Below are 12,285 nucleotides of genomic sequence, written 5' to 3'. Positions count from 1 at the left end.
TGTGGCGCCCACAACTTCTTTCCCGGAGGAGGGTTCAGAAGAGTTTTCACCACACTGTGAACGAACAGCTCAAGAGCCCTCCAAGTCCTTCCCTCTAACCCCCCCCACCCCCCACCCTTCCTCTCATAACAATAGAGCAAACGCAGAAGAGCGACGCAGATCTGCTGTAAATATTTGGGATTGGCGATTTATTAGTTAGGCCTGATGAAAGGTTGAGCTGAGACAAAAGTAAAAGTGTAACAAATGTGATATTAACATGTTCAGTGAGAGCATGACATTTCATCCCCCTGGTGTATAATAATATATTTAGATGCGGCCCCCCCCCCCCTAATATAAGTCCATAAACCTGGGGTTGGAGGTCAGGGCATGGGGGTTCTTGATAATGAGCCATGCAGATAGACCACCAGCTATTGTTGCAGAGCTCTCTGTCGTCACCTCCATTCTTCTGAGCAAATTCAACTCACCATCACGTCTTGATTACTTGTTGGACATAGAAAAAAAACAAACGCTACATTTTATGCCTTGGTTTTTAAGCATTTTTGACTTTGCGGGGTAAAAACCAAGACACAACTCTATCGGCACAACCCTGTCCTCATTCTTTATCTCCTGAGGTCTTGGTGTTGGTGTTAAGACTAACTGCCATTTTATAGATTATAGAACATTCCAGGTTTGCTTTTGCTATCGTTAAGAGTGCAACAAGGAGATCAATCGAGCCCCATCTCCCTTTAAAACGTTGTTTCCGATCACCTCCACCTAGCAGTAATATCATTCAAACCATTTAATGGACACGCTCCCTATGCTAAGGGGGAATTGTGTGCTGTTATGATCACCACAAGATTAGGCAAGTTTGTTACATTTAAAGCACAACCCTTTGCCAGTGTGAATGCCCACTAACGTTTTCTTGACCTGATGAAAATGTTCTGATTCTCGCACTCAATCACCATTTTTCAATCATACTGTATATCCCTTTGTAAGAAATACCTTTTTAGTACCTCTCCCCCCCAGGCTTACAGTATGTTTGTCTCTTATGATGTATGTTTTTGGAGGGTGTTATGCATGTCACAGAGTATGTATGTAAATTTATGAAAACTGAGTACAACATGTGAACAGCGTGAGGGACAAGTTGGTTCACCATGATATATTTGACATTTCCTGCCCCAAAAAAGACAGCACATTTCTTTTATTCTCCCTTTTGGTAGCAGGGACACCATGAAAGTAGATGAACCCGACCAAACTCTCCCTTTAGAGCACACTCCACAGGATGATTTAAGATGAAAGTGTCCCTTTTATTACCTTTTAAATCATACACACACACGGGGAGAAAAAAAAAAACAGGCAATCACAAGAGACAAAAGAAGCTCCTCTTTTTAGTTTTAAAGGCTTCAGTGCAGGCGTGTGAGGGATGACAGATAAACTATAACCTAATTGTTTGTGTGAACTGAACGTTTATATTAATGTGAGCGTGCGTCTTAGTGCAATATTGAACCTCCGTGCAATATTGGGATTTTTACATTTATTTTTTAATGTCTTTTACCATTTCATATTTGGCAAGCACTATTCTGATTTGTGAACGTTTGTGGGGTAGATGTCTTTTATTGATAACTGAACATGGCGTGAAAACATACAGGACTTAACCTGTTTTTTTTTTGCTCTCTGATGAAGACAGGGTGATAATTTAGATTTTAGCATCAGAAGAGTCAATATGAAAAAATTTGGGAAAATACTGCATCCAAAGTAGAGTTTTTCTATTTTAAATTCTCCTAATCTGGGATGCTCTTGGGGCACATAACATGTTGAACAGTGAGGATTAATTGGCAGTGGGGATGGATTATTCTGCTAATGAGGGTCTGGATTTTGAGTGCATTGGAGACGTGTGTTTACTTGTGCTTTATTATACAAACGTAGCTAGATATAACATGAGATCCACCGTAGAGAACTCACTGCCAAGGGCTGATTGTCATTTATCCCACACTGCTAACAGCACAGAGTGTCGCCACATTCCCTCCTGATCTAGAAGAGCAAGGGTGATGTGTTCACAATTGCATGAGGAAAGAAAAAAAAAAAAACCCAATCATTAACATGTCGGATTAACAAAAAAAGTTTTTGCCCAAACTGCCATTTTTGTAGGATAGCAGCCATACGTAGACTCAAGACAGTTAAATAAATAGACAACCCATTGCACTAAACGTACACCGTCGTACATGCACAATTGTGAAACGCCTTGAGTTCTTCAAGACACAATCGGATGCAGCCTTGCTAGTGATTTCGCGGAGAACCAGGCGGGCGTTTAGCAAGAGCACAAAGACCGAAACCTACCAAGTGACGAGATTGTGAACACGAGTGCAGTTGTGAACACATGTAGGCCGCTTTCGAGCTTTGAAGACCCGCCCCCTTGCATTTCGCTCCCTCCGCCTCACACTGATCTAACTCCAAAATTTGACATCCGACCCCATTATCTTTGAGTGTGCCATGAGTTACCACCTCTCATTAATTATTGCCAAATATTTTGTATGGCCTGAGTTTACACATTACACCATCGTTTCTCTGTTATAGATATGAATATATGTAAATACAAGTACTTATAATGTAACTAATAAGATAGCTCTTTAAAACCCTTTGACCCCCTGGAAATAGACTGCAGTCGGTGTTTGTAGGTCTTCGGCCAACAGCTGGACTTATTATGGTGATGAGGTCTTTTCACAAGAGTCAATGTGTTTTTCTCTTGTTCTAAAACTGCAGGAAATGATGGCTTCAGAAGCCAAAATGACCAGCAAGTCAGGAAACAAAATTGGCCCAGATTCCATTTCAAGAGCACATTGAAATATATATATATATATATATATAAATGCACAATAACTGTACTAAAAACTGCCCGTCAGCAGTCCTATTCTCTTTATGTCGTCCTGTATCTCCCATGAAATTTAAGAGCGACGATGTCAAGATAACTGTTGTATTTGTTCAACATGGAATGCTGTTAAAGCGCCAACCCGTCTCAGCGACTCGGTTCAGCCTCCCTCCAAGCTCAAATGGTCTCTCGTAGATACATATCTTAGCTTATGTTACAGGGTTTTTTTGTATAATTAACTTGTTGCCTGAGCAACAGTCAATCGTGAGTGCAAAAAGTTTAACGAAGCAATAAGTGTTTGGGTATTTGTCTCTTATTCTCTTCTTTGAAGCTATTGGGAATTGGAGGACATTACTATATGCTGGCCTTGTCCACTAAAATGCTGTGTGTTGGCTTAATAATGACACAGGACTCTTAACAGCGAACATCCGCGTGTACTCTCTAAAACAACCCGAAAATCTTGAGGCGTTTGTCAATAAGATTGCATTGCCATTGATTAAATGTAACAAAGAATTTATCACCTTTGTCATTGTACTGTGATGTAGAAACTGTAGTTGATTGTTTGTAAGTATAGAAACTGTTTGTGGAAACCATGAATATATATATATATATAAAAAAAAAGGTATAAAAAAAAAAGATGTGTAAATGAACAATGCTGTATGTTGTCTTTGATTTTGTGTATTTTGTAAATGAGAATGAAATATAAGTAAATACATCAATGTTAAATACCGGTTATGAATCATAGTTAGCCTAAATGTGACAACATCAGTTCTGTTAAAAGGTGTGTGAGATTTTTTTCTTATATTTTCTCATTGTTGATTTTTGATTGGGTTTGCACTATGCTGTGCAACTGACCCCTTTGGAATCACAATGGATAACAAAGAACCATGAAATAAACAAAAAAGGAAGAACAAGTCAGTCTCTGTTGTTTCTTTATGTCCACGACTATAAATATTGTTTGACCTTTACAGACACTACACATCCGTAACACCCTGCCCGCGCCAGTGATGCTGCTACAAGACTGCAGGATGTTCCTTTGTCTTTATTATATTTTTCATAACAGGAATTTGACTAAACAACTGTTGGACCAGATACAGGTGTATTTATCCCAAAAAACAAACGTTGATTGCAGACACCTGATCTCAATTTCATATATTATCCAACTCCTGTAAAAGAGACTCCACTAATAGTGATGTTGTACTGTGTGTTATATAGAGATTTGTTTTCATTGTCATTTAAAGACACATTTTTTATTGTTTTGCCAATGTAAAAAAAAAAAAAGCATTACATCTACTGTGATAAAGTGTGACAAAAGTGTAAAATAGATCAATACAGTTCCGAGGTACATTTTATTATAGTTAGAGACCAAAAATATCTACAAATTTTAAACTTTGCAGAAATAATTAACACCCTACCGTCAGTATATGATGGCGGGTGCAATAAATAAGTGTAATAATAGATCATAATAAATTGAAAGTGCCTGCTTTGGGTTACACACGCTTCTCTTGCTGCTCTTCCTCTGAGAAACTCGACATAGAAGTATAATACGATGTGGTGAGATGGCGACATCTGCTGGCCATTTCAGCGTTACACACATTAAAGTGGCATGGTCGATTTAAAATACTTTTCTAATCTTTTTGAATTAAAACAATACAATTGTGCTTTGAGTTTATCATACAGGGGTATTTGGGTGTGTCCAAAATTCATTTTAACATGATTTTTTTGCAGAATTGTGTGCAAAACGTCCATTTTGTGAGTATATGTAAGTAAAAGTGATATAGAGCAACTTTATCCGGAAATGTCGCCACAGACACCCAGTTCGTAATACTGCAAAAATATAAATATTGCAATACTTTCATCAGTGGGCTTTATATAATAAATGAGTCTATCACCATTGTGTTTCCTCCTAGACTCGTTTATTTGAATGAAAATCCTCAAGATTGTCACTTTAAAACATAGAAAATGAGTACCTCATACAAAATAAAGAAAACAATGGACATGCAACCTAGATTTAGATGAACTGGCATTCTTACCACAAATAACCTACATCTATCTCACACTACCAGTATGTAAACGACAGCGTCCATTGGATGGCATGGTGTGTGGATGTAGTTTATTTAATTCCATATTTAATAAAACGTGTGTAAAAAGGATGCTCTTATATATATATATAAAGATAAAAGCTACAATGTGGTTAAGATGTGAAACTGGTAAAGTTCATTAGAAGCTCCAGGCGGACTCTGTCCATGGTGCTGATGTGTATTCCCAACCGGGTACAACCGGGTACAACCGGGTACATAGTTTACCCAAGGAGTATATTTAAGATTAAGTCACACAGATAATTGAAAAATTAGTTTAAGTCCAAAATTATAGAAACCACATTTTTGTCTTAAGGTAGAAAAAAAACCACACAAATATGATAATAAATTGCAGTGATGCTGATCTTTATTTTTTAATACAACATCTCCCATCAATCTGATTAAACTGTAAAACACCTGAACACAACATGCTACAATCATGAATAAATCACAGAAAACTATTTAGGAAGTAAACAAAGAATCCGAGTGAACACGAATTAACTATTACTGATATGGAAATTAGAAAAAAAAACCTAAACATTAACAATTCCTGGATTAAATGAAAATAAAAATAATGTTAAATAACATCTAGGCTTACATTAATATCCATTCAAATGAACACGTTTGGGACACAACAGGTGGATGATAATCTGTGATTAAAAACGTCGGGGGAACACCGTGGTAATATTCTGTGCAGCTTTTTAAAAGCTTCATATTTGTCTAATATATACAAAAAAAAAATACGTGGTGTGTTTTTTTTAACATACGTTTTTGTCTCTTTTCCAACGTGACGTATTGTCAGATGATGACGCGTCTGACGTCATCTTAAAGAACGCTGTGACGCAGCTTGACTTTGATGTGGAGCACAGAGAACATTCTAAGTGTTTTAGACATTCAGAGCCAGTCCCTGAACGTATCACACAGTGAACAGGTCGACTTCTCTTCCACAGCTGACTTTTGTTAAACTAAATACTCAGATATCAGAAAAAATACTCAACTTCTTCATTCAACTTTCTTTAACCGCCCACATGCCGTTTTTACATGTGGGTCTAGTTCTGGTTCCTTGGGTCACCAAAGCTGCTGGTGGTCTCATCAGGTCTGGTCTGGGATCATCCCCAGTAAAACCAGCAGACAAAAATGGACCTCAAACAGACTTCCAGATCCGAAGCTACAGTAAACTCATGTCGCTGCATCAGGACAGCCTTTCTGTTGGCCTGGAATTGTTTCCCCCAGTGAATTTGACAGCCAGGACAAATATCAAAACACGTGACCCAGAGCCAACACAGCCTGGTGGAAAAAGGTCAGAAGAAATGGCAACAGCTAGAACTGCTGCAGTTATTTCTACCACCAGAGCAAACATTCCTTTTCCCACTTTTCCCAGTGCCAGAGGAGATCCCTGGGTCACCAAAGCAGCCGGTGGTCTTATCAGGTCTGTTCTGGGACTTAATCCCCCCAGTTCACCCCCGATTAACCCAGCAGAGCCTGTGCTCCATGAATCTGCCTTTGAAGAATGTGTACCAACACCAGCACAAACAGACTTTAAGATCGGAAGCTACAGTACTTTGAGATTTCTTCACGACGCTGACAGGAACTCTACGGGCCTGAGCTGTCTGAATAATGAAACTCAGCAAAGGACACTAGAGCAGGACAGCACCTCTGTGTGCAGCCGTCCTGTGATTCACACCAGTCCGTCTGGCGGTGAAAGGTTTAGGCTTCCTCCTTTCGCTCTCTACTTGTCTCTAGCTCTGTGCGATTCTTACCCAGTAAACAGGAGAGCCCGCATTGAAAACATCGAAACACTTTACCCAGGGCCGGCACAGCCTACTGTCAGAGGGTCAGAACGAATTGAAACAGCTCTTTTCACAGCCCAAGCTAGAATTATAGATGTTTATTCTATGACCAAAGCGACTGTCGTGTCCATGGCCCGAGCAAGAATTGCATATTGTTTTTTCAGGACCTTAGCAAGAACCGCAGCTGATTTCTCCCACGCCGTAGAAAGCATTGCAGCTGATTCTGCCAGGCCTAGAACAATAATTGCAGTTTTTTTGGCCAGGACCAGAGCAAGAATTGTTTCTGATTATTACAGGACCAGAACAAGAATTGTTTCTGGTTATCTATGGCTCAGAACTATGATTTCCAACATCCATCAGCTAGACCTGCTGTATGGTGCGCTTCTACTTATTATTATATTCCTTTATTGATCCCCATGGGGGAAATTCAAGTGTTGCAGCTTGTGAGTTGTTGGGTCCTTGTAGAGTGTAAAATAACTGTGTTAAGCAATCGTGCAGCTTGTTTTCACAGTGTCACAGCAATACTTTCAGATGTTTTTTCAGCTTTTTGAAGCTGGTAAAGGATCTGTAAGTTTTCCTTGGACGGGTTTACTCCAGGTGCTCCGGTTTTCCCCCACACTCTTAATTATGAATTAATAATAAAAATTCTAATCATAAAAGTACACGAGTTAGGATATGCATTTTTGTTTTAAAAAGCTAAATCTGTGCAAAAAAAGCCAAATCATTCACTTAAATCAATATATTCACTTTGGCATGGATTGATTGTTTTTTTCAGTGTATAAATGATACACACACTTTTGAATGAGCATACATGATAAGGAAAAGTGTCACTTTTCACAAAGTGTCGTCATTTTAATGTTTCATTTTCATTTGGTCTTAGTATTTTATCATATATACATTTACTATATTTTACCTATTTCACTTGATTTTATTCGTTTATTTGATCACTTGTTATTTCATTTTGTTTCTTTGTTTAGTTTTATCCTAACAATTGTTCTTAATGTTTCTTCTATTGCACTATTGTTTTGCTGGCTTGTCTGTCGAAGCACTTTGTAAACCTTATTTTTAAAAGGTGCTACATAAATAAAGTTATTATTATTATTATTACTTATTGTTTGTTCACAAAAAGTGTTTGACATTAATGAATAGTGTCAAGTTTCATTCACTTATCCTTTTTTTTAATTAACTCTGATCCATTCTCTAATATCAGTCACTGTATTAGTCTCCTGTAGCTGCCAGCGAGACTACAGGACTACAAAGCATTTTAAAAGAACTACACAACCCAGCGTGTGGTGCTGTCACTTCCGGGGAGTTCTGCGCATGTCACCAGGGACGCCGCTGACTTTACTTGCAAGGTGAGTAGTTCACCAAATTCGCTCTCCACGTCTGCTCCGTGACTTTGTTAAGTGTGTTAATGAACACAGACGGATACATTGTCTGTTACAGACGCCATTACATTCTCAGTTTTCTTGCATATTAGGTGTTTATTGTGCTAAGCAGCTAACAAAGTAGCATTAGACTCCAAGCTATCTGCAAAACAGGCACGTTGCCGGTGTTTTAAAAAGTCACAGTTTATAAGTCAACCATTGCAGATGCATTTACAGTTCAGTGGATAAGAAAAGGTTGAGCGTTAGTCGGGTTTTTATACTGCAGGTTGGAGCTCATTGCCATGCGTCTGCATAATCTCAGACGCTTTGCAGTGACGTCATCATGACGCGTCTGTCCCCATACATTATATTGGTTAGGCCTACACCTGTATATTGGTTAGGCCTACACCTGTATATTGGTTAGGCCTACACCTGTACATTATATTGGTTAGGCCTACACCTGTACATTATATTGGTTATGTCTACACCTGTACATTATATTGGTTAGGTCTACACCTGTACATTATATTGGTTAGGCCTACACCTGTACATTATATTGGTTAGGTCTACACCTGTACATTATATTGGTTAGGCCTACACCTGTACATTATATTGGTTAGGTCTAGATAAGATAAGATAAAATAATCCTTTATTAGTCCCGCAGCGGGGAAATGTGCAGGCTTACAGCAGCATAGAGTTAAAGTGCACACAAGAGACATAGTAAAGAAAGACAAGATAAAAATTAAAATTAAAATTAAAATCTTAAAAACATTATAGTATTATAAATAGCCTAAAAACTGTACAAAAACACATATTGGTTAACTGAAATATAATATTATATTGGTTACAGAAAAAAACTGTACATTATATATTAACTATTATTACACCTGTACATTATATTGTTAGGTCTACATGTGTATTGTTAGGTCTACACCTGTACATTATATTGGTTAGGCCTACACCTGTACATTATATTGGTTAGGCCTACACCTGTACATTATATTGGTTAGGCCTACACCTGTACATTATATTGGTTAGGTCTCCACCTGTACATTATATTGGTTAGGTCTACACCTGTACATTATATTGGTTAGGTCTACACCTGTACATTATATTGGTTAGGTCTACACCTGTACATTATATTGGTTAGGTCTACACCTGTACATTATATTGGTTAGGTCTACACCTGTACATTATATTGGTTAGGCCTACACCTGTACATTATATTGGTTAGGTCTACACCTGTACATTATATTGGTTATGTCTACACCTGTACATTATATTGGTTAGGCCTACACCTGTACATTATATTGGTTAGGTCTACACCTGTACATTATATTGGTTAGGTCTACACCTGTACATTATATTGGTTAGGTCTACACCTGTACATTATATTGCATTTCAATTCAATTCTGCCTCATATTATACTGTTCAGTTCTGACATGGTCTCCAATATGTTTATTATTGAGGTCTTAATTAAATAAGGTGATGTCTAGGTCAATTTATTAGTGTTACATTTAAACTGACACTGCGTGTTTTTTAAATGTAGGCCACCGACTACAGAACATTTTGTATTTGACCTTAATTCCAACAATCAGCTCTCAAGTGAGGCTTAAAAAATATAAAACAACAACGAACAGAGAGCTGTGATCTAACACTGACCAGCAGGCTAATGTAATAAAACCGCTCTGGTCATAAAGGTGATTCTATTCTTAAGAGACATTCTTAGGTTTTAGGCCTTTATGCAGCAGGTGACCTGTGATTCCTTAGGGGAGCACTGATCCTGCTTTTTCTCTTTTAAATTATTTTCCACTCAGGGTATCATAAAGCCAATACTAGTGCAGTGTTTTAATACAACCCCAAATCTTGTTATCAAATAATTATGCCCACCACAACATGAATATATTTTTCCGGTCATAAAATAGCACGTGACCTGTATTTATACCCGTCTGGCTTTCATAGGTGGTCTCCCGCCACAACCTCTGATGCTTCCTGCTGTCCTCCGCTGCGTTCGGCCCGTCTCGACCAGTCTCGCCTTAAGCCGGCCTCTGGCCCACTTCAGCCCACACATGGATCCAGACCAGAGCCGGCCCGTTGAGAGGTCTATAAGAACCAAACTGACCGACAAACTCAAGCCGGGCCACTTAGAGGTCCACAATGAGAGCCACATGCACGCCGTGCCGCCCGGCTCCGAATCCCATTTCCGTGTCCTGGTTGTCAGCTCGCAGTTTGAGGGCCTGCCGTTGATACAGCGCCACCGTCTGGTTAATGAGGCTCTGAAGGAGGAGTTGAGTAGCTGCGTTCATGCACTGGCCATCCAGGCAAAGACTCCTGAGCAGTGGGGAAGCAACCCCTCCCTGGCTAAGAGCCCGCCTTGCCTGGGAGGCTCGAGGGGTGATCACACAGTGGAGGAGAAACTGAAGGCCGGGCGGGAGTGAAGGGATGTGGACTGTGACGCTTTTGGACTGAACTGTGAAGAAAGCAAGTGAATTAAGGAGAGGTATAAAGATCAATGCCATTAATGTAATGGCAGTCGGGATTCTGTTGTAGGTTTATATGGTTATTCTATCATAATAAATAAGAATTGTAAACATTAAATCAGCAATGTGTTTCCGCAGTAGATTTTGTGCAGTCAAACAAATGTTATAAAAGCCTGTTTCACTACAGGAGGTCATAGTTATTTTGCGCTGTTGCAACGCCGTCATTGAATACAATACAGAGGAATTAATGTGAAGACTTTCCACTCCAGTGCTCCTGCTCATATCTCTTAGTCTCATTGATTTCAGATTGATGGTTTAGAGTCATTTTTATTGTCAGAAGCCCCTATTTCCTAAACAATAATAACATTTACCAAGGACCAGAGGTGAAGATTTGATGGTTAAGAATGTTTTTTTCTGCTAGTGAAATTAAATAAACAGTATTCTTAAAAAAATATACATTTCTGCAAATCATGATTGAAAGTTTGTATAATAATATCCAGGCAGGAATTTATTGAAAATGAACTCTTTGCACATGCAGTTGGCAACTGAAAAAGTGAGTGACAACGGTCATATTTTAATTCAGTTATAGTGGTCTTTACTCAAACGGTTATTAATATGGTAAGATATTTGAACCTGTGATCAGTTCGCAGCTGAAACAATGAGGCAGTTCTGTTGGATTCAAGTCTAAAAAAACGGGTCCCAAACTTTCATTTAAACCTTCATACTTACATGCCAATAAGTAACTGGAAATAGTTATTGATCGCTGATGATTCCCTATTTTCAGGACCTTCATCTGCAGTGACTGTCCTCTTTATATATGGTCATGTTAGTATTTTTCAGACTGATAAACATCTGAACCTTTCCTTTTTAACCCCTTCTTTAAGATTCAATATAACAGCATTATTTGTTATCCCAAAGCAAAGGAATTACTGACAAAGGGTGCCATGAATGCAAACAATTTTTTTTTTATCCTGCAGTGTGTTTAATTTAAAAAAACATAAATGAGATCAAGTTAGTCATGTTGTAAATTTCTGTCTTAGTGTCTATAAGCCTTGTATGCCTTCCACCAGAAAGTCACCCTTTGGAATATCATTTTTTACAGACATCCTTCTATAAAGCCCAAATAATCACTTAGTCATTAAAATGATACATAATAGTTAAAAAATAAATAAAACAGTTATGCTTATTTATATCAAAACCATCTCAAATAATAGTGTAATAAAATTAATGGAATTCTGAATTTTTTTTTTTTTAAGTTATCTCCTAACATAATAGAACAAGTTGTGCCAAAACCTTTGTTTGTCAGGAACCAGCGCTTAAAGTCACATGAAAAGCTTGGGAGTATAAAGTCAGTACCGCTGGCTCAACACAAGAGGGCAGTGTGTGAACAAATTATAGAGACAAACTGAATTTCTGAGTTGGCTGATGAATACAAGATGTCTTCATTATTCACCTAGAAGTCACATTTTTGTCAGTCATTTTTATTTTCATTTTCATTATGAACATGTAGTCTTAATAAAAAAATACAATATAGTGATAGATTAATGCGAGTAATACCAGGACTAATGTTCTAGAACCACCTAGTAAATTTGATAAACTAATTCAAATCTAAATCTAATATCAAATGTTTTGGTTGATTTAAAAAAAAGAAAAAAAGAAAAAGAAGATGTCTCTAACCAACGGTGAGGACAAAAGTACAAAGTGTCAGTTTGCGTTTGTTCTCAG

At 38.1% G+C, this 12,285-nt stretch overlaps 1 protein-coding gene across 1 annotated transcript; it reads left to right on the top strand.

Moving 5' to 3' along the window:
- Positions 1 to 7,980: 7,980 nt before the first annotated feature.
- Positions 7,981 to 10,986, top strand: bola1 (bolA family member 1). Its single transcript, XM_054622178.1, has 2 exons — positions 7,981 to 8,068; positions 10,043 to 10,986. Exon 2 carries the CDS (start codon positions 10,066 to 10,068, stop codon positions 10,516 to 10,518), a length of 453 nt encoding a protein of 150 aa, XP_054478153.1. The 5' UTR covers positions 7,981 to 8,068; positions 10,043 to 10,065; the 3' UTR covers positions 10,519 to 10,986.
- The last annotated feature ends 1,299 nt before the right edge of the window (positions 10,987 to 12,285 follow it).

The sequence above is a fragment of the Anoplopoma fimbria genome, chromosome 20 (genome assembly GCF_027596085.1).
Source record: "Anoplopoma fimbria isolate UVic2021 breed Golden Eagle Sablefish chromosome 20, Afim_UVic_2022, whole genome shotgun sequence".
NCBI classification, from domain to species: Eukaryota; Metazoa; Chordata; class Actinopteri; order Perciformes; family Anoplopomatidae; genus Anoplopoma; species Anoplopoma fimbria.
The sequence above is the reverse complement of the archived record's forward strand: the minus strand, read 5'-3'. Positions and strand labels throughout refer to the sequence as shown.

Bases quoted from the DNA above. Each gene is read 5' to 3' on its own strand.
- bola1 (XM_054622178.1), top strand. From the start codon at position 10,066: ATGCTTCCTGCTGTCCTCCGCTGCGTTCGGCCCGTCTCGACCAGTCTC.